The 21,438-nt window shown below is 58.7% G+C and overlaps 2 protein-coding genes across 16 annotated transcripts in view; one reads left to right on the forward strand and one right to left on the reverse strand.

Moving 5' to 3' along the window:
- ADAMTS13 (ADAM metallopeptidase with thrombospondin type 1 motif 13) overlaps positions 1-12,900 on the reverse strand; it is a 30,292-nt gene extending 17,392 nt beyond the window's left edge. For 5 of the 14 annotated variants that reach the window (XR_003523560.2, XR_003523562.1, XR_003523561.2 and 2 more), the window contains exons 1-12: positions 12,293-12,595; positions 10,259-10,370; positions 9,873-9,939; positions 8,548-8,828; positions 7,471-7,630; positions 6,269-6,444; positions 4,292-4,375; positions 3,978-4,102; positions 3,710-3,856; positions 2,138-2,278; positions 1,378-1,540; positions 489-593 (exon numbers count right to left, since the gene is read on the reverse strand). Coding sequence is in view for 11 of the 14 variants with exons in the window: in XM_027614431.1 (XP_027470232.1) it covers positions 489-593; positions 1,378-1,540; positions 2,138-2,278; positions 3,710-3,856; positions 3,978-4,102; positions 4,292-4,375; positions 6,269-6,444; positions 7,471-7,630; positions 8,548-8,828; positions 9,873-9,939; positions 10,259-10,370; positions 12,293-12,321 (1,590 nt within the window). In the remaining 3 variants the exon portion in view is untranslated. Of the gene's footprint in view, positions 1-488; positions 594-1,377; positions 1,541-2,137; positions 2,279-3,709; positions 3,857-3,977; positions 4,103-4,291; positions 4,376-6,268; positions 6,445-6,667; positions 7,631-7,881; positions 8,002-8,547; positions 8,829-9,872; positions 9,940-10,258; positions 10,371-10,462; positions 10,573-12,292; positions 12,596-12,783 lie in introns of those variants that run through there. The other 9 variants (XM_027614437.1, XM_027614430.1, XM_027614434.1 and 6 more) reach the window with 9 other exon arrangements.
- A 63-nt stretch (positions 12,901-12,963) lies between these two features.
- REXO4 (REX4 homolog, 3'-5' exonuclease) lies at positions 12,964-21,427 on the forward strand. Of its 2 annotated transcripts, none has more exons than XM_027614449.2 (8): positions 12,964-13,340; positions 15,022-15,377; positions 16,670-16,807; positions 17,044-17,237; positions 18,409-18,497; positions 19,592-19,660; positions 20,175-20,249; positions 20,889-21,427. In XM_027614449.2, the coding sequence occupies exons 1-8, from the start codon at positions 13,122-13,124 to the stop codon at positions 21,018-21,020; spliced, it is 1,272 nt and encodes a 423-aa protein (XP_027470250.1). In that variant the 5' UTR covers positions 12,964-13,121; the 3' UTR covers positions 21,021-21,427. The 2 variants fall into 2 exon arrangements, with proteins under 2 accessions (XP_027470250.1, XP_027470249.1); XM_027614448.2 differs by having other exon boundaries at positions 12,968-13,340; positions 19,592-19,666.
- Positions 21,428-21,438: the final 11 nt, after the last annotated feature.

Here is a 21,438-nt window from a genome sequence, read left to right on the forward strand (position 1 = left end):
GGGAGCCGGGCTGCGCTCTCACTACCACTCAAAGCCTTTGTCTCCTCTGTGGGACAGGGGTGACAACACAAGCCTGTCTCTGACCCAGGGAAGGGGGCAAAGAAACTCCACAACGCTGAGGGGAGGGCAGGGCTCTGGATCCCCCACCCGCCTGCGCAGAGTCACTGGTGAGCCCCTTGTCAGTCTTCATTGGTCCCCAGAACCTAGAAAACCCATCCCATCTTCCAGGCCCTGCAGGGAGGCAGGGCAAGTCAGCTGGCACACGTGAAGCATCCTGCCGCCCAGCTCTCCAGACCAGGTGGCCAGGAGCAGCTCCAGGGCCCTCTGCCCCAGCTAACCGATCCTCCAGCCCCCCACCCCAGGAATGCAGGTGGCCAGGTTTCGGTGCCCTGCATGGACGTGTGCAAGTGCACACAAGTGCATGCACACACGCACGCACGCACGCACACACGCACACACCCTCACATCCCTTCATTCCCTGCTCTGACCTTCTGCACGCCGCACTCTGTCCCATCCAGCAGAGGCGTGAGGAGACGGCTACAGTGGCTTTGGTCCAGGGGGTCCGTGTGGCAGGACAGAGCCTGGCACATGTCCTAAGAGGGGAGACAGGTGGCCAGCTCGGGGCCACTACAGCCTGTTGGCTCAGCGTCCGGTCTTAATTGTCCCCCCACACCACAGGACACAGGGACACATACGCTGTTCCGTGGGCACTGGTGGCCAGGGAGAAAGGGCACAGCACACCTCTCCATGGGACGGGGACAGGGACCAGGGCCCAGAGTCATTTTAGGGGCCCACAAATATGTTTTCATTTCTTTTAAAATCAAAAGAAAAAATGATCTTTTGGATCAAAGAAAACGTTCTAATATATAACATCAATGTATTTGTATTTACAACACTTACACAACATTTATAAAAACACTGATAATAAGTCTTAATATTTTGTATGGAGGAAGAGGCCCACTAAGGCAAAGGTGCCTGGGGCCCATGAAAGTCCCGAGCGGCCCAGGGAGGGAGCTTGTCTTTGGGGTGCCTGCCCCCTTCATCTCCCCTCCCCCTGCCAGCTCACACGCCTATAGGCTTCGGTTTGGAGGCCACTTCTCCTGGAAAGCCCTCCGGGTTCCCATTGGGTTGGAAGCCTTTGGTAACTGCCTATTTAAGTTGCACGTCCAGGGACACGGAAGCCTGCCAGGGCCGGCTCTATAATAATTTGTGGGACACAGTCAATATGGGGAACAAACACGGGGACTATTGTTAAAAAATTAAGAATTTTAAGAAGTGACTGACAGCCTAGCCCAGTGGAGCTCACAGCGCGGACCGCTGGGCGCAGGTGGAGGGAGCACAGGTTGGGGTGCGGACAAGCGGGCTGGCGGGACTCACGACGTGCTCCCTGGTGAAGGTGCAGGCCACAGCCGCAGCACCAAAGGCAATCCGGCACTGCTCGTCGGCGCCGTAGAGGAGGCCGGGCTGCGCCTGGGGAGGGCGCCCCGCGGCCCTGGCCTGCGGCTCTGGAAGGTCCCGCATGCAGTGCGCCCGTCCTGCGCTGCGACAAGGCCGCGGCTCAGGCTCGGGTGGACATGGGGTGGGGGCGGGTTGGGGGAGGATGGGAGTCCTCAGCGTGTACCCGCACCGACAGCCGGCCTTGGGCTGGGACCAGGCTCAAGCCAGGAGCCAGCACGGGGCGGAGGTAGGGCCGCAGCAGATGCCCGGGCCGATGCAGCGGGGAGGAGGGGGATGCGGCAGACGGGAGTTGGATTGGGGAGCGGGTGGGATGGAGGGTCGAGGCAAAGGGGGGGTGGGGCAGAATTGAGGGGTGGGTGCAGAAGCGGGTGCGATGGAAGAGCGGGTGCGCGGGAGGGAATGAGGGAGCTGGCACGGGGAAGTGTGAACGGAGGGAGGGATGCGCACACGGAGGGGTAGGTGGGAGGGTGGGTGCAGGAGCGTGGCGGTGGGTGGAGGAGTGCCCGGGAGAGGTGATGGGGGCCCATGGGGAAGGGGACGTGGGGAGGCGATAGGACTGAACAGAGGGCTGGGCAGGGCTGGGGCAGACGGAAGGGTGAGTCTGGGGGACAGGTAGGGGCACGCCGTGTGTGGAGATGGGGGCGTGGGGAGGGCTGGGCGGGGTGGCAGATGCAGCTACCTAAGCAGGTGCAGCAGTTGCCGGCGGCTGCAGGCGGACCAGGAGAGGTCGGTACCGGTGGGCGCTGCGTCCTGGGACGCCATCACGTGGCCGCTGGGCCCGCAGCCGCTGCCGGGTGCACCGTCGTGCTCCACGCCCAAGCTGTGCCGGGGGAGGCAACGCTGAGGGTCCCCTCGCGGACCCACCCCCTCCAACCCCGACTCCAGTCCAGGCCTGGCAGGAGTCTGGCAGTGGGCGGCGTGGTTTCACACCCCAGAGGCCTCCTGCCCCTGCCTCAGTTTCCCACCCAAGAGAGCACTGGATCAGCCAGGGGGCTCCTGCCTCTTCTGGCTAATAAATACGAAAAGGCTTTAAAAATGTTGAGACCAAACTAATCCCTGGCATTATAAGTCAGGGAGGATGGGGTCCCGAGGCACCTTGGGGGGTCGGGGCTGCCGGTGATTATTTGTTGGATCTGTGGGCTGGCTCAGGATGGGAAAATTCATCCACTGCTTGTATCATAAGGTTAATAAAAAAGTTGAGAAAATGTGCAGGCCTTTGGCCATGGTCTCCACTCCCAGTGGGTGCTTTTTAAAACCTTCTTTAAAAAAAAACAAAAACAAAAACAAAACAACCTTTTTCCTCCAAACAAGACAGATGGAGGCATTGTGGGGGTGGGGTGGGGTGGGGGTTGGGGGGGTCAAGTGCAGGTGCAGGAACCAGGGTAAAGGTGGAGCTGTTGTGGGCTGATGTGGGGGTGAGGAGCCCCAGGCTCGCTGGGCACCTGAGCCACCCACAGAGATAGGGGTGTGGGGGATTCCACAGCAGAACTCAAGGGGGCCTTAAGGCCTGGGGGCAGGTGGGGGCTGGGGGGAAGGAGCACAGACTCACTCTTTAGGTGTTTCTGTACTGTCTTTTTACAGCAAGTGATTATTACTTTCATAATGAAAAGACTAAAAATCATCAAGGAAGGAAGCTCGCCACTTCGGGTAAATGACAATAGACAGGAACAAAGATTTGCCTACAGAATGCAGAATGTTCATAACAGGAAAAATTTGGAAACAACCTAAAAAGCCAACAATGAGGGATTAGTTAAATAAAATACGGTGCATACCAAAAAAAATTATAAAATATCTGGGAAAAAAATGTTTAGGATGTATTGTTCCATTAAAAAACCAGGAACAAAACAATAGACAATATAATCCTGATCTTCTAAATAAAAAAATTATGTGTGTGGGTAAGAAATGACTAAAACATAAAATGTGAACAGATGTTATCCCTAAGTGGTAGGATCTGGGATAATTTTGACAGCCTGCTTTTTCTTTACCTGAATTTCCTAGAAAACTTATTTTCTAATTGCTAAGTTTGTCTTGCTTGTTTTTTGGGGAAGGGAAAAAAATTTTTTTAATCACCTGGTAATCAACAAGTATCAGATTTCCCAGCCCTTGTCCCTCCCCCACCCCCCAGGTCCACTGGGGCCAAGGGTATTAGGTTCCTTCAGCAGACTCTTCTGGGGCCCACCGCCAGCCTCGATGTGACCTCCTGGGAGCCCCGGTCAGCTCCTGGGCCACAGCATGGGGACAGGATGCCTACCTGTGCCCAATCTCATGGGCGATGGTGACCCCCAGGTCAAAGCCAGTATCCTCAGTGATGAGGCAGCTCCAAGAGGACGAGCAAGCACCCCCCAGCTGTGTGACCCCCCGAACCTGCCGGTTACCATCAGGTAACTCCAGGTCAAACCTTGGGGAGAGAAAACAGACACCCAGGTGGTGCTGAGGTGCCTGCCCACAGCCAGACAGCCTTTGCAGAGATGGGGAGCAGCTCCCAGGTGGGCTGGCGTGCCCCTGGGGAGCGCGGCTACCTAGTGATGTAGAGGACCAGGTCAGCATGCCCGGGCTCTGTGTCATCCTCGGGGTTGACGGTCCTGCTCCACTCACAGACACTCAGCAGTGACGCAGTGATGTTGGCTGTGATATTCGGAGCATCCTGGGGGATCAGTAACAGAGCCCGTGTTTATGGGAGCTGCACCCGACGGGGTGCTGACAGCTGCTGGCCTCTCAGTCCTCACCGTAGCCCTGTTACCATGCATGCTACAGGTGGGGAGACCCACGGGAAGAAGTAAAGAGAACAGAAGTGGGTTTTCCAGTGACTCTGGGCTCCTGGCTCAGTGCCTACCTCGGGCTGGGTCAGGATGACCATCTTCACTAGATGTACTCGGAACTGAGCCCCCAGGGACGGGTCCCTCAGCAGCTCTGACCCCTGTGGAAGGGCAGGAGAGAGAGGTGACTCATGGGGGCTGGCGTGGCCTGACTGGTGGGCTCGGGTCGGGAGAAGATGCTCCATCAGCACGGGGGGAAGATGCTAGTCCTTGGGCGGGGAGCCAGCCACAGGGATGGGCAGGTGTGCACTGGTCCTCCCCTTGCTCAGGGCTCAAGAAGGCCAACCAACACACACACACACACACACACACACACACACACACACACACAACCCTGAAACAATGGGATGCAAATAGTTGTTATTTTAATCTAGAACGTTCCATCCCAACACTGCTCCCCTCTCACCAGATTCACCATCCTTTCTCTTTTCTGCCCATCCACCTGAAACACCGCTCTCTGCTTATTTAACCTGCGCGTCTCCATGAGGCGGCATGAGGGCCTCCCCTCCCTCCATAAGCCCCTTCCTGGGTACCCCAGAGAGAAGGCTCCCCCCACCCCCAGCCAGCCTTCTGGCTGTCTCTCAGCGCACGTGTCAAGATGCCGATCATGGTTGACTTATGTGGCTGTTGGCACCAGCTTGTCCTCTGAATTACACATGGTACCCGCGAGAGCACTCGGCTGTCACCGGCCTCAGCGGGCCTAAGCCTGAATCCAAGCTCCACTGCTTCCCTTCCCCAGCTGCTCGGGGTCCTGTTAACTGACCCTGGAAGCCCAGGTTCCTTATCTGTGAAATGGAGGGAAAGCCTTCTGTGGCTGTTAGCAGGCTCAGGAACAAAGCAGCTGGTACAGAGTGGGTGTCCCATCGTCTGGGCAGGAGCCAGGCTGGCATCTACCACCCTCCCGGGTCCTCAGAAGGCACATCAAACGAGCAGAGGGAGTCTGGCACCATTACTGAGTGTCAGCATATTAGAGGTGGGACCCCCAGTGCTTGAAAACAAGAGCTTTCAAGTGACTCAAAGGAAATGCTGTTGGCCTCCCAGGCTGCAGGCAGAAACCTTAGCAGGCTTACTGTGGGCTTGGGTCAGGTCTGCAAGGGGGCGGGACCACAGGGGTGGGGCCCAGAAGACACAAGGGGACAGGGACGGGTCGGGAGGCCTGGGGCTCTGAGCCTGGGGGGGGGACATTTCCTTTTGCCCAAAACAGGTGGCCATCCCTGAGGCTGGGCACAAAGTGGTACTGATTACCGCACATTCTTGGGGGCAGCCCGCCCTCCAGAGCCAGCTTACGAGTGGGCGGCACTCTCCTTGCAGTGTTGGTTCTAATCTCCTGATGCTGTGGAAGCTTCCGTGGCAGCCTAGAGCAGTCACTGTGTGTGTGGGGGGGGGGGGGTCCCATGTGCATTCTCTAGTTGCAGGCACGGGGTCTCATGGAGTCTGTTACGTTACGCGTGAGCATTCGGTTGTTGAGCACCTGTCTCTTTGCTGACTCTGTCTCTCTGCTAACACTCAGTGGGAGTCGTACCTCTCACCTCACCTTCACCCCTAAAGCCAAGTGAAGGAGAGGCCAGCAGCAATGGGGGTGCCCACAAGAAGAGCGCCAGCAGTGCTGGCCACGGTGCCCATGGAGCAAATGGGCTTCAGGACAGAGGCCAGATTTGAGAGTCCCCTGGAGAGAAGGGACCCGAGGAGCTGTGGGGTGCACTAGGGAGCCAAGAGGGGTCCCAGGACTTTACCCACCTCCACTCCAGGTGAGGGACGGGAGGAGGAAGCAAAGGCCAGGCCACACCCTTCCCCACCCCAAGGCCCTGGGCCCCAAGCATGACCCAGCCTTAGGGTTACACCTGAGTTCAACCTGAGTTCCAACTACCAGGTAAGCCAGCCCACTCACATTCCGTTCCAAGTCCCTGGCGTGGGGCGCCATGTCCAGCGGCCCCCAAGTCCCACGCCTTAGGGTCAGCACCATCCAAGAAGCCTGCTCCATAAGGAACACTCACCATGTTGAGGTTAGTGAGCACGTAGCGCTCAGTGTCCTCCTGGTGAGCCTGATAGACGTCGGGGCCCACGACCACCAGCAACTCCAGGTGCAGGACACTCCCGGCAGCCCATCTCCGGACGCGGGGGGAAGGAGGACGGCCTGCTAAGGGAGGAGGCAGGGCTGACAGCGAAGGTTCTAGAAAGCAGATGACCTGTGGCTTTGGCCACCTACAGCCAGGTCTTCCCTGGGCTGGGAGACACCAGGTGAGCCCTGTCCCTGCCACTTCCCACTATGGAGTTTAGGGAGTCAGGGGTCCTCAGCTTTCTCACGGGGAATGTGGGGAGCAGGGAATACCTGCCTCCCAGGTGGGTGAGCACCCCAGGAGCGGGCCTGGGCTGTGCCCACTCCCAGCCCCTACCTCTGGCCCTCCAGGAGCTGGCCTCCTGGCTCCTCAGGAGGGTTGAGGGTCCCAAGCTGTCAGAAGTCACTTTCTGCGGTGACTGTTAGAACCAGTGGTGGCTAGCCCAAAAGGCTGCTGGGTCTTGGATTCCACCCCACCCCGGGGACCAGATCGCATTAATGACCAGGCATTCCGGGGCATCTGAAAGGGCCCAGTGGCAGTTCAGGGCCCAAGGGGGGAGCTATTGTGACGCCTTTTTGTCCTTTGGGTCTCTCCAAAGCCCTGGGCACTGGCTCTGCCTCCTTGACGCCCCTCTGGGCACCTGCTGGAGAGCAGAACAGGGTCATTCCAAGATGACAAGGAGAGCCCAAGAGAGCGCCCTGCCTGCCCCTGGATGCAGCCCGGGGGATGGACGAGCAGGCCTTGGGGACAGCAGAGCCAGCTCCAATCCTGGTCATGCCCTGGAGCCATCGTGCCAGTCCTGGGCGGCCACTCTCTGTCTTTGGGCCCCCGTGTTACTAGCAACTAATACTAGTAAGTGATGTCCTGCCAAGAGCGCACGTCTGTGAACGTGCTTTGTAAGCTATATGAAGAGCCGTTCGTAGGCTGGACGTCTACCTGTCCCCCAGGTAGAAAACTGGACACATGGCTGATGGCCAGCCATGTGTTCTCCTGGCCCACCCACTCCCCAGCATCCTGACGAAGATGGTTCACTCACGTTTGTGGCATTTTGCACGGCCACCTGGGCGTCGGGGAGAGCTGCCCCTCCCCCAGAGCTGTCCCCAAGGGCAGCTCCACCCTCCCTCTCCCAGGGGCTGTACCTTGGATGACTTCTGGGGCCTTGGGGGCTGTGGGGGCCTTGGGTACAGGCCTGTGGATCAGGTGGGGCTGGGAACGAACCCAGGGAGGCACAAGCTCCCAATGCTGCCTCCTCACCGGCTGGACGTAGAACCTGTCCGCACCCACCAGGATGTTGCCCTCCTAGAGAAGAGAGAGCAGCCTGGCACAGAGCCCACCGCCCCCACTGCATGACAGGGCCTCTCTGGGATGTCACAGCACTGGGCACAGACCTGCCCAGAGCTCTCTCCAAGGGCTCCTCTCCAAGTCCAGCGTCCCCGAGCCCATCCTTGTGGGACAGCTGGGGACCTGAGCCCTTCTGGGTCCGTGCCTACTGCTACACCTGCTTCCAGCCTAGCCCCCCACCCCCCACCCCGTCCCCGGCCCTCCCTCACACCGTGGCCTTTGAGCTCCAGGCTGTAGGGTCTAGGAGAGACTCTGGTGGGATCCCTGGTGTACAGAAATGGAGGGGTCTTCGAGGGACTAGCTAGGCCCATGCTGACGGACAGCACAGCAGTCACCAGACTGACCCGGAGTGGCATGTGTCCCGGCCCACGCTGGGCCGCCCAATGCAGGAACCGCGGAGGGGCACGTAAGGACATAAGTGGCTCTGGCTTGACAGATGCATTGTGACAGATTCCCATGGACTCCTGACACCAGTCCTCATGACAAACCAAGATACCTCATCATTTCTCGGTTGAAGAGCCTGAGATCCAATCAAGTAACTGGTCCAAGGTCATCAGGACTAAGGGACAGAGCTGGAATCTGAACTCAAAGGGCTGACTGCCAAGCCCTGGTTCTTTCCATCCCGCGGCCCCCTGGATTCGCAACTGCTCTGCCACCTGCTAGCCGGGTGGCCTTGGGAAACTCAGCCAGTTTTTCTGAGCCTCCATGCAACATGCCCTCACAGGGCCTGGCATGAGGCAAAGATCTAATGTAGTGTCCTCCTGCACATCTGGCTGGGCAGAAGGGAGCTGGGGGACCTCTCGGCACCATGCGGGTCCCACCAAACACACCCTCAGCACAGCCTCTCCCCGATGCTGAGCCGGGCTCCCACTCACCAAGTGGCCCGAGCAGTAAGTGACTCTGGCCACGGCGCCCAGGGGCAGCAGGGGGCGGCCTCCCGTGAAGCAGAGATGGGGCGGCCTCCTCAGGAGCCGGAGGGAGGCGTTCAGGACATGCTCGCTGGTGAAGGAGGGGGTAAGGAGCCTCCGCTCCAGCGGGAAGGAGATGGTGAAGAGCCGGCCCCAGGCGCGCAGGGAGCAGCGTGGGGCCCTGCAGGGAGGCCCCTGGGACCCCTCTTCACAGCTGCAGCTGAGAGGGGCCACATCGAATGGAGGCACTGCAGGAGAAAGGAGGTTGTCTTGCTGAGCCCTGCTCGGCCCTCCTGGTCTTCCTGCTCGGGAGAGGGGGCCCCAATTCGTTCCCTTTGATGCATAGGGACGTGTGCTGGCCTGGAACCCCGGGGTGGGGGGGGGGGGGTTGGCGAGAGCCTGGGTTCAAATTCAGCCCTTCCCAGCTTGCAGGGGGGTGAACTGCAAGTTGCCTCTCCCCTCTGGGCCTCGCCCTGGGGCAGACCAGCACTCAACACACTAGCCTCACCCCACGACAGGGTTTCACGAGGGGTGGCATGAACCCCAACAGGCAGAGCAGGTCCAAGCACAGCCTCCGTGGCCTCTAGGAAAGGCAGGTGCCCAAGGCCAGCCTCACTATCCTTCTCCACCCATCTGCCTCACCCCTAAGGAGCCCCCGGAGAGCTGCAGGGACCTGGAGTCCTGATAGACAAGTTTCTGGTCCCCACTCCCACCCCCAGGCAGCCCCAAGCAGGGCTTGGTGTGCATCTGACCCAGGCCACAGAGAATTCAGTCGCAAGTGGGACATCCCTTCTTTCTCTCCAGCCTGACCACTAGCCCACCCTGCCTCTGGTTCCCAGCAGCCTTGAGATCAACGGCCCAACTCGGAAAGGGGGCTGGCACCCCAGAGAAGTCCACAGACGTGGCCGAGAGAGACAGGAAGGCCCTGGCTGGAGCTTGAGCCAGCGCCTATCTTGTTTCTCACAGAAAGGATAAATATTTCCATCCATGACCAGAAACCACAAGAGCTCCTGCAGGTCCCCCAGCCCAAGGGAGGCCCCCGGGGCAAAAGGGACCAGCTAATTAGTAACCATTCCCTTGAGATGTTGAGCAGAAGCCTGGGGTCAGAACCCCAGCTTGGTCCAGAACACCCAGACCAGCTTTTATGGACTTGGCAGAAGTCCGGAGTTAATTAACAGGAACAATGGCAGCTTCTTGGACCTCCTCCCCCCCTGGTCAGAGCCCTGACCAGGAGGATGGGCCCCTCAGGCTCTGAGGAACTCCGCCTGCTAAGGAGACTCCACGACAAGTACCTTTTAAAGTAGCTTCAGGGCCAAAATAAGAAGTCACTTCCTCCGGCTCCAAAGCCTGAAGAAATTGCTGCAAGACAGACCGGACAAGGGAGAAGAGACAGAGGGACAAGGCAAGGGGGGGGAATCGAGGTGGGGGGTAGGGGAGGAGGACACAGTACCAAGAAGCCCGTTCCTTCCTCAGCAAGCATACTCCATCCCCGAAACCCCAAGCTCAGATCCACCCCCACCAGTGCAAACCCCAAAGCTGAAAGAACACCCCCACTCTGCCCGAAGGCTGTTTGGGCAGTTGCCTCTCTCCCCGGGGCACCCTCCTTCAGCACCCAGAAGAGCTCAGATTCCCAGCCCCAGGGCTCCCCGAACACCTCCACGCCTGCAGACTCACCCACCTGCTGGAAATCAGAAAGACCCCAGCAGCCCAGGAGAAAGAAGGCAGAAGCGAGAACTGCCCCCACGCCTCTCCCCCAGGGGTGAGGCTGCCTCATCCTCAGGAAAACCAGCCTGTAGCAGAAGGAGAGAGCCTTGTGACTGGAAATCCGGCGGGTGTGGAATGCGGCAGACCCCGGTGGGCGGGAAGATGAGGCTGTGTTTACTCTTGGGAGCTTCCTCTGGGGGCAGGGGCTATGGGAGTGGGCAGCCTGCAGACTCTTGCACGAGGCGGGTCCTCGGTCCAGAGCACCGGATCCTACGCCCTGGGATGGGGCTGGGCCAAGCAGGGCAGTCAGAAAGAGGGAGCACTGGACCAGGGATCTTGCAGATGTGGCTTCAGGCATGACTCTATGACCCAATATATATATCTATATGTCTATATATCTATAACTCAATAACCCAACCAAGGCTGGGTTATTCTCTCCTGACTGATGAGAGGCTGTGCATTCCAGCTCCGACAGCCCCCTCTCCTCTACTGACACCCCATGATCTGTCCCACTCTCCACTCCTCATGCCCCTTTGTCAAGCTAAAATTGTCAGGAGGCAATCATTACACAAGCTCATTTATTTGGGATCGAAAAATTGCAATTCAGGGCACAGAGATTTGGGTCACGATCCAAATAATGCCCCACTAGGGAGCAAAAGTCAGGAGCATTCACAGCAAAAATAGGCTGGCTGTGTACGTTGCTTATGGAGAATTTTTGATTGGTGTTGCAACAGAAAAGAAATCTTGATAATATAAACCTGGACTAAGGCTAACAGTAGGCGGTCTTTTACTGTAGGAGGGTTGCAAGCGTTCAGGCTAGGTCCCTGGAATATTTGCACTTTGGCCCAGTTCAGAAGTTCACAGTTCCACAGGTGAGGATGGGGAGGACGTGCATGCGGCCCGTCTCCTTAATGGACTCCTGGCTCCATTTTAAAACCCCTTGACATAAGTGACCCTGTTTCATTTCACCTCCTCACCCAGTGCATATCCCGGGCCCCCCACTATACTCACGTCTCACAAACACTCCTCTGCCTCCCTCCCTCCCCCTCAGCTACTGACTATTGTGTGTCCGCCCCCGATGGACAGTCCCAGAACCAGGTGAGGTGGCCCCACACTGCCCTCAGCGTCACAGACCACCGGGCAGCCCACTCCATTTTCTGGCAGGTTCTCGGTCACACTCTCCAAAGCACTACTTCCATCTCTCTCACAACTCCAGGACGCCACGCCCAACTCAGCTGACAGCTAGCAGGGGGACTGTGCGGGTTCCCTGCCTCCGTGTCCTCTGTAACCCCAGAGGCTGTGCGGATTCCATCCGGGGCCCGTCTGCTTTCCTCTCCCGGGCCTGATAACTCGAGCCAGACTGCGTCACCCCCCAGCTTTAAAGCGTTCGATGGCTCCCCCTGCCCTTAGAGTAAAATGTCCGAACCCCTTCCTGCAGCCTCCGGGGCTCTGGAATCACAGATTACACTGGTCCTGCTGTTCTCTGCCTGCATCTCCAAGCCTCTCCCCTTCGCACACAGAGCCATAGCCACACCAGTCCGCTTCCCGATCCTCAGACGCGGCAAGGGCTTTGCTGCTCTTCCCTGAGCCCTGGTTTTCCCTTCAAGTTTCCGCTCACATGTCACCTGCTCAAAGAGATCCTCCCTTATGACCCGATCTAAGTGGCCCCCAGGTAGGGTTGCCACATTCAGAAGATAAAAGTCAGGACACTCAGTTAAATTTCAATTTCGGATAAATGACGAACGTCTAAGTATGCCCCCAATATTGCTACTACTGCATCGGGCATGTTTATACTAAAAATTATTCTTTATCTGAAATTCCCACTTCTCTGGGCATCCTGCATGTTGTCTGGTAACCACACCACCCGCAGGGGTCAACCTCTTCCCAGCATCTCTGTTATCACCTTCACGGCAGTTACTGGTACCCAAAATTACCTGGTTGGTTTGTGAGTTGTCTCCCTGAAAGCCCCCCACCCCCCCAACACACACACACACACACACAGACTCACGTGGAAGCTTTCGGGAAGCCGAGGCTCATCCGCGGGGTTAATCAAGGCACCGAGGGGCCAGGCAAAGGGGTGCTGGTGATTTATTGCCACCGCTGTTGAGTAAAATAATACACGGCATTGTTACAATGCTTCCTCATTGCTATCGGCTGTGGCTTAAGAGCCTCTGCAGCCCCGTTGCGCGGAGGTCGTCCTTCGGTCCCCGGGCCTCAGTTTCCCCACTCGGGGAGGGAGGAGGGGCGGAGCCCGGGCCGCCCGGCCTGGGGCGTGGCCCCGGCCCGGTGCGCCGTCCGCTCCGCCCCCGGCTCCCCCCACGCCCGCCCCCGGCCCGGCCGTCCAGCGCCCCCTCGCGGCCGCCTGCGCCCCCGCGCTCGGCCGGCCCAGCCGCGGTGGTACACCGACGCCGCCCCCCCCCCCCCCCGTTGCCTTCCGGCGTCCTCCTTTCTCATCCCCGTCCCGGCTCTTGGAAGATCCTGGGCCTCCCCGAACCCCACCCTCGGTCGTGGAGCCCGACGCCGCTCGCTGGGGCGGTGCATCTTCTCCCAGGCGGGCGGGGAGCCCCGCTCTGCCCCGGGTCGTGCGGAACCAGGGGCGGAGGCCCGGTTTCCAGCGGGTCGGGGAGAGAAGAGCACTTCCGGGGACGGGAGTGCACGTGCTGGGGCGCGCGCGGGGTCGCTTCCGGGGTGCGGGAGGCAGCTGTCACCGGAGTGGGGGAGTTGGGGGCTGGCCTGGGCGTGCGGTGCGAGGGCAGGGTCCGGCTCCGGGCCCGGGCGGCGGGGCTCTGGTCGCGCTCTGGTGTCGGGCCCCGGGGTCCCCGGCCGGCGGCGGCGGGATGGCCAAGGCGCTGACCCCCGGGCGCGCCCCGGGCGACCCCCTGGCTGAGCCGGAGCTTGGCAAGAAGCCACCTCGGAAGAAAAGCAGGAAGAAGAGAGTCTGGAAAAGCAAAGGGCGAGAAGCAAGCGGGACACCGGGAGGCGGCGCCAGGGTCGTCGGCGTGCGGCCTCCAAAGGCGCCAGAGGACTTTTCCCAAAACTGGAGGGCGCTGCAGGCGGTAAGAGTGGCGGGGCCCCGCGGACGGAGGACGGAGGAAAGACGTGTGGGGCCCCGGACGGCAGCTGTGCAGGCGAGCCTTTCGAGGCAGATCGGCCTGTTGAGGTAGACCGCGAGCCCTCGGGCCAGCAAGGAGCAGGATCGTGATTGGGAGGATTCCAGCAATAGCCAGGGTTTTCAAGTAATAGTCGGTGGCTGCTGCCCCCAGGTGCCCAGCTCTTGAAACGTGCGGACTCTGCCACCTCGCCTCTGTTTTTATTTCACCCCCAAACCAACACCCTGCAGTAGACCCCGTTAGCATCTCTGGTTTACAGACGAATGAGGGGGCCCGGAAAGGTTAGAGAAGTGATCCAGGGTGAGCAGAACCGGTCCGACGCCGGAGAGTCCCTGCCCTGAACGCCCGGTGGCGCCCTGCCGACTTTATCGGCATCTGGGCCAGTCCTTCGGGGGATGTTCCCCTCTGCCCCATGCCGTTCCCTGTAGTTCAGCCGTAATTCTCTACGCGTCCCTCAGAGTTAGCTGCTGTGGTCGTCGCTGGAGGCACAGAGCTTACGGAATTGGGCCCAGCGTCACGCAGCTAGTAAAAACGTGGCGGACGCGGGTGCAGAGTCACATTTCGGGCGCCAGTTTGTGTTCTTTGCTACTACTGACCTGCAGAGTCTTCCACGGTTTTCTGGAGTCTGTCCCAGAGCCTCCAGGTGAGCAAGACAGCAGAAAAGAGCTTTATGGAGCCTCTCAGCAGCGCCGGTGTCTTAGAATGGGAGGCCCCAGCCACCTGTCCTCGAGGGACTGGACTGATGAGGTTTCCCCGGGAAACCCCAGGGTTCCGTACGATTTATTGAGCTGTGACTCTACCTCTCTCTCTTTCTTTTTCTCCCAAGAAAGTAAAGCAAGATTAAGTGAGTGGGAAGGGTGGTTATTGTGGGGGAAACCTTGTGTTTTCTCTACTTCATACAACAAAGCAAATCCTTGTGTTCTTAAACGTTGTGGGAACAAGTAAGTAGAAACCCGGGCCCTCGTGTCTCGGCTCACTGCCCCATAATCAGGGTCTTCATTGTGGCCGAGAACAGCCGTGCTGGGGACTGGAGCACCAGGGAAAGGGTGGGCTGGAGGAATGCCGAGAGCCCTTCTTGTAGGACAGCAGAAGCATGGCCACTGGCCGCTCTTGAGCCTCTTCCAGTTGACAGACACTCTCCATCTCGCTTCCTGAGATCCGCACAGCAGTAGCAAAACAAGAGATCTGGTGAAGGATGTGGTTTCCATGCTGCAGCTCCTTGGCCTAATCTGCGGGAGAGGTAACTCTAAATGAACTGTAAACAGGAAAACAGGTTGCTTATCGTCCCCTGAGGCTCCCAGTGAAGTAATCTCTGTTCAGTCGTTCAGTGGGTACTTAAGATGGAGAACACCGTTTGAAGTTTTAGAGGAATGAGGAAACAGGTATCAAATTGTGCAATGTAATCAGATAAGCAGAGAAGTGCATTTCACCACAAGTGACTTCAGATGGGCATGAAAAAGGGCTTTTCCCAGACCGTTTGAATGTGAATCTCGACGATGTGAGTAGCAGACGTTCGTAGACGTGACTGAGTGTACGTACACATATGTACACATGCGAGTATTTTTAGTCTCTTGTGCGTGATTTCCAAATTAAAACGTGTCGCGTATTTTATTTTGGGTCCTGTTAGCTCCTGAAACAAAAAACACAGGCCCTGGAAAAGCCTCTTGTCTCTCAGACGGATTCCAAAAAGCAGCCCAAGATTATCCAACAAAAGAGAAAAGTGATCCCAGATACAGCCCAGAGAAGTGAGATGGGATCGGAGACCACGGACCTCGAGGTCGCCGGGGCCTCTGTTCCTTCAGTATCTCCAAGGAACGGGAAGGTGCCGGCCCCCGCCCCCGAGGCCAGAGGACCAGAGCACAATGAGAAAGGAGGCAAGAATGGGACAAACGGTGACATTTCTCCAAAAGGAGGAGACGTCAAGCGTAAGAAGCGGAAAGCTAAGGAGGTGACCGTGGCCTTGACTCCGGCTCTGCCCACCGAGTAAGTACAGGTGGCGTCTGCTCTCGCTGAAGCTCTGGTGGCCCGCCTGGTCCCCTCTGCTTCCCTATGCAGCCGGCGGCCCCCATCGGCTCATCTCTGAGAACAAAGTCCCAGCAACTGCGGCCTGTCTCCTCCAGGAGGCCTGGGCTGGGGGCTCCCGCACCCCCTCTAGCACCTTACCGCGCTGCCGTTCCTTGGCTTATTTGTTTCCCCCGGGATGGAGGCCTAATGAGGGCAGGGCCTGTTTGGTAACTGTCGTGTCTCCAGGGCCTGTAGCAGAGCTTGGCCCTTAGTAGGCCTCCAGTAACGATTTGTGGGATGAATGCATGCCAAAGCCAGAAAGACCCAGGTTGGAGACCAGTTCCTGCGTCTGGCGAGTCGGGTGCTCTGGTGCGAGCTCCTGACATCTCCTGTGCCTCAGTCATCTGTGGTGTTGGGGGGGTGTGAGATGCAGTGTGGTAGCTCAGTACCTGGTGATTACTCAGCAGACCCCGTGGGGGTCGCTTGCGCAGGAAGGACCAGGAGCCCAGGGCTGCTTCTCAGTGGCTCAGCTGGAGGTGGCATGTTTGTAAGTCAGCTGGCGGCGAGTCGCCTGGGTTGCTGAAGGTTCCAGGAAAGAGGGGTTTGAGTGCCTGCCGTGTATCCCTGAGCCAAGGACACCCTCTGAGTACGGAGCAGGCACAACAGAGCCCTCCCGCTTAAGGCTGATAGTCGAGCAGGAGAGATGGCCAGACTGAAGTTATTCCAGTAATTCTGTGAGTGTGGTCAGGATAAACTGAAGAAGGGAGAAGCTTGTGGAGTACATGGCCAGAGGAGCGTGTCCACTCAGTGGGGTCAGGAAGAGATCTCTAAAGAAATGACATTCAGCTGAGCCCGAAGGACAGACTTCACCAGGCAGGAATACACACCCTTGTGTGGACATCAGAGTTTGAGGCTTTGATCTGAAGACGCTAGAGGTCGCCCTAGCTTGGGAGGTGGGGGGGGGGGTCTGTGTTTCCATTTCATGGTTCTCGCGTTTGTGTTTTCTAAATGTCCGGTGATGAACCCACAACTTTCTCAGTTTAGAAGCACGTGTTAGTAGTCATTATACTTGGCTTGTATGTTTACACCTCATGTCCTTTGTGTTTATCTGCCGTTTGTAAGTTTGAGATAAGGAGGCTGTCTTGTAAGGAAACGAGCGGTAGAGCATGTGGTCAGTCCGCAGGAGCACTGGGGCCGTGCCACCCCCCCCCCGGCCCGCTGTACCAGCACCTCCGCTGACCGGTGCTCGGCCTGTTCTCTCTGCCTTTTAGAGACGACATCTGGTTTGATGACGTGGACCCCGCAGATATCGAAGCGGCCGTGGGCCCCGAGGCAGCCAGGATAGCAAGAAAGCAGCTGGGGCAGAGCGCAAGCAGCATCACGCTGGTGAAGGAGCAGGCCTTCAGCGGGTGTGCAGGGCCGGGGCCATGGGTGGCACTCAGCCCCAGAGGGCGAGGGTTTCAGGAGGGAGCTCCGTCCCTCTCCCCTAGTTGAACCCTAGTTGAATTGGGCAGGTGCCGCCCCGTCCTGCGAGGATCCTGAGCGGAGAGCTTGTCCCACAGGCGGTGGTGATGGGCGGAGAGCTTTAGGTGCCGAGTGCTGGGTTCCCCGTGTTGATTAAACTGGAACCTTTGGCTCCCTTTAGCCTGACCAGAGCCTTAGCCATGGATTGTGAGATGGTGGGCGTGGGCCCCAAGGGGGAAGAGAGCATCGCCGCCCGAGTGTCCATCGTGAACCAGTATGGGAAGTGTGTTTATGACAAGTACGTCAAGCCCACCCAGCCGGTGACGGACTACAGGACAGCGGTCAGCGGGATACGGCCAGAGAACCTCAAGCAGGGTGGGTCCTCCCAGCTGATGAGCACAGAGGAAAAGCGATGCCTGGGTCCCTTCTCCCTTTTTCTTTTATTATTATTATTTTTTAAATTTTTTTAAGTAATCTCTACACCCAACATGGGCCTTAACTCACGACCCCAAGATCGAGTCGTGCGCTTTACCGACTGAGCCAGCCAGGAGCTCTTCTTTCTCCCTTTGGTCCCCTTTCTGTTTGGAGCATTCGGCATAGCAAGAGTCCCGACATTCTTACCTCACCTGGGGTGACTGTTCTCAGAGGCCTCTCAGGCACGTTTGTGTCCCCACCTCTGTGTCACCCAGAGAGTGTGTGCCAGTGTGGGGTCAGCAGGGGACATGGGATAGATTGTAGGGTCTCGTCTTTGTGAGGACTTGAGGAAGCCATGGAAACATCTGAGCCGTGAGAGGCCTGGCTCAGGTTCTAGCAGGTTCCTTCTGGCTGTGGTGTTGAGAAGAGACTCTGGACCCATGAGGGTGGAAACAGGAAGAGGGGGCATGTGCTGGTGGACCTGGGTGGTTGTGACCCAGATGCCTCCCGAAGGCAGAGTCTGTAGGGATTTCTGATGGGTTGGCCCTGTGGGAGGAAGGCCAGAAAGGCCCCAAGGGCGACTCCAAGGTTAGGGACCTGGAGAGGTCCTGGAAGCTTTTGGGATCAAGGCCACACTGCTCCTTCCTGGCCCACTCGGTGTCCTTTCTCTGCGCCTCTCAGGTCCCCTCTGCACACGCGACCAACAAGTGGTGCCCTGGCCTGACCACCCCTTAGCTCTAGGCTCTAGGGTGGGCTGCCCCGATCTAATCTCGGGGGGGGGGGCAGGTGGAGTCACGGAGTGCAAGCACGGTGACCTGACCCTTCCCTTGGCAGGAGGGGGTGGGGGTGCCCCCAGGGGCATCTGCTAGGAGAGCAGGCCGTGCTGCCTCTGGGCCCGAGGGTCTGGAGGAGCCCCCCTCGCCAGCTGCGGCGGAGCACCGTTCTTGATTTTGTCTGCAGTTGGAAAGCACGAAATCCAAGCCTGGTTCTTACAAGATTCAACAGTTAAAATGCCTGCCGGGCGGCTGTGAGCGCTTCTGAAAGCCCTTCTCTTGGCTGTGGTGGAGCTGCGTGTGGGGTTCCCCAGTGCGGCCCGTGGCGCTAAAACCCACCTCTTTGTTCTGCTTGTCAGGAGAAAAATTTGAAGTTGTCCAGAAGGAGGTGGCAGACATGCTGAAGGGTCGGATTCTGGTGGGACACGCGCTGCATAACGACCTGAAGGTACTGCCGTGGGGCGTGTGCTGCACCACGAAGGGACTCCAGTGTTGGAATTTTGGCCCTGGTAACGGCACCAGCTCCCGGGTCCTCCCCGTGTGCTGGGAGGAGTGCTAGGTGTTTCTCAGCTCTTCAAAAGGCATCTGAGGCTTCGTGCCCCTTTTATAGGCACTAGAAGTGAGACACTGTGAGCTACGTGACGTGCCCGCTGCGTCCACACGGCACAGCTGGGTGCAGCCCAGACTTGGTGCCAGCCCCCTTCCCACGGCTCTAGCACATTCCACGTACACAGAGCCAGGCTGCTTCCTCTGCAGCGTCCACCCAGCTGCCCAGGGCCTAGTGCTCCTGTGAGCTCAGAGCCACCATCTGTGGGGAAGCGTCCCCTGTAGCCAGCCCCCGACGGCCACCAGACCGTCAAGGGCTCCTCTTGTCTCCCTCATGGTGGGCAAGCTCCAGGGGCCACTTGTGCCCTAGAGGCTGTGGCCTCCAGCCTCTGCTTCTTGAGGGTCTCTGCTGTGGGCAGAACTGAGCCGCCTGTTTGATGAGAGTGCGGGGCAGGCAGAGTGGGAGACTGTCCTTCCTGGGCGTGGGGCTTCTCAAATAGTGTTCCGAGGAACCCCGGGGTTCGCAGATGTCTCAGGCACCCCTGATTGTCGGTCTGCGTTGCCTTTCGAAATTCTGAACTGTTGAAACTGACGGCAGGTCCTCTGCCCTCCACCATGCGGTGCCATAAACCCCCCAGCGGCCGCCATACTGCTGGTTCCTGGTCCCTCCCCACGTGGCTGGCTCTCTCGGGAGGTCGTGGGATGAGCTGCTGCGATCCGTTAGCATCCTGACTTCCTGCGTGTGGGACACCAGCTCACACCACAGGAACACCGTGCTTGCTGGTCTCCTGTTTCCCTGGCTTCGGATGGGGTCTTTATTAACGGGGTTCTTAACTGTGGGCCATCATCCTTGGACAGCGTGATCGCTTTCTATCAGAAGTCCGAGTTCACACCAATACCCTTTCACTCGCGCGTGCTCTGTGTTAGGAGTCCTCGGGAGAGGGGGTCCCACGGCTGCACACTGGCGACACCGTGACTGTCACCCTCCTCTTCCAGGTGCTGTTTCTCGATCACCCAAAAAAGAAGATTCGGGACACACAGAAATACAAACCTTTCAAGAGTCAGGTGAAGGTACTGGCAGGGCGTGGGGCTCTGGGCGTCGCAGGTGGGCTGTTTGTGTAGTGGTTGGTTCTGGTTCCTGACGGTGTATCGGTGAACGGTGTTTGGTTTATGGTTTGGCATTGCCTGTTAACTTTTTAAAATGAAAAGAAAGGTTAACAGGAAAAGTAGAGTTCTGCCGAGCGCTGCCCTCTGAGGCCAGTGTGAACGAGAGCAGGTTCTTAACACTCCGATCTCTGTGACGAGACCCCCCAGCTCTGGGGAAGAAGCTGCCCTCGGACCTGCTGCAGGCAGAGGCCTGAGGCTGGAAGGTGGAGGTGCAGACTTCTTCCCAGGCCCTCCTGTTTGGGCTGACGGTGGGGGTCACCAGCCCTGGGGGCCACACGCGCCTCTGGTGAAGGCACGTTGAGGGGCACTGGGTTGGGGTTCGGTGGGTGACTGTCCCGACCCCCCTGCCCCGGGCAGAGCCTGCGAGGCCTCCTCCCCACCATGGCTGTGTGCTGTCTCCTCCCCCCTGCAGAGTGGAAGGCCGTCTCTGAAGCTGCTTGCAGGGAGGATCGTGGGGGCCACGGTGCAGCAGGCAGAGCACTGTTCGGTGAGTGTGGCTGGGGTGACAGTCCTCGGGACTGCGGGCTGTCCCTGACCTTGCAGCCAAGGCGCCCTGTCAGGGGCCTGGATGACTTCTTTTTAGTAGGCTGCTGGCCTATAAAAATAAGATGGCAGAGCGACTCACAGAGCGCTCGCTACATCCTGAGTGTTTACACTTAGCGAATAAACACTTGAACACAAAAAACTGCCGTTATTGCAGTCATTTTGGAGAAAAAGTCCCCTGTCTAGATTGAAGGCCTTTTAGACGATGCGGCCCAGGCTGGCTGGCCCCCTGGGCCTTGTGACAGGCTCCGGTGCCAGGGCTGAGGAGTGCTGGCCTGTGGGACCCAGCCCCCTACGTCGTGGCCCCGGCCTGCCTCACGCTCAGAGCCCGCCCTCCCGTCTGTGTGTCCGTGTGTCTGTGTTGTGTCACAAGGCAGCACGTCTATCCCCCCCCCCCACCTTCCTCGGGTTCCTTTCTTCTTCCGGAAGTGGGGCACCAGAGTCACCAAAGCCCGGGCAGGATCGAATCCCTAGACCGCTGCTTTGCTTGGCTTTCTCTTTTGTATGCCCCATGGGATTGGGTGACCCGTGGCCATGCTGGTCACCTGCTGGGACAGTCACAGTGGTGTTCTGTGTCCCTTAGATTCAGGATGCCCAGGCAGCAATGAGACTCTACACTCTGGTGAAGAAGGAGTGGGAGAGTACAGCCCAGGACAGGCGCCCCACAGCCCCTGCTCCAGACCGCAGCAGCGTCTCCGTCCCTCGGCGGTCCTGACCAAGCACGGGACAGCTCGGGTCTCCCCAGAGTGGCAGCTCTGTCAAAACATGTTCACTGTCCTGGTAGCAGGGCGTGGGGACGCGCTGCTGAGAACTGCTGCGTCTCTCTGCGTCTCTCTCTCTCTTTGCGATCTGAGACCTGGTCCACCGCCGGAGGTGGCTGGTGGGGCGGGCGTGGAGGGGCACTTGGGCCTCTGCCAGGGACGGGGAGCCGGGGCCGCCTGCGCTGTGCTGTCACCAGCGGCAGCTCCGCCAGGGATTTGCCCCATCCCAGAGATGGGAAGCACCCAGTTGTCCACTGGGTTTTCAGCGCCTTTCTTGGAGGAGGCCCCTCTCCTTTGCCTTGAGTCACATAAAAACTCCACTGGACTCAGCGGGCCCGGGCCCGTCTCGGAGTTAGCTGTGGCTGCCTTTGG

Source organism: Zalophus californianus, chromosome 13 (assembly GCF_009762305.2).
Source record: "Zalophus californianus isolate mZalCal1 chromosome 13, mZalCal1.pri.v2, whole genome shotgun sequence".
Classification (NCBI taxonomy): domain Eukaryota; kingdom Metazoa; phylum Chordata; class Mammalia; order Carnivora; family Otariidae; genus Zalophus; species Zalophus californianus.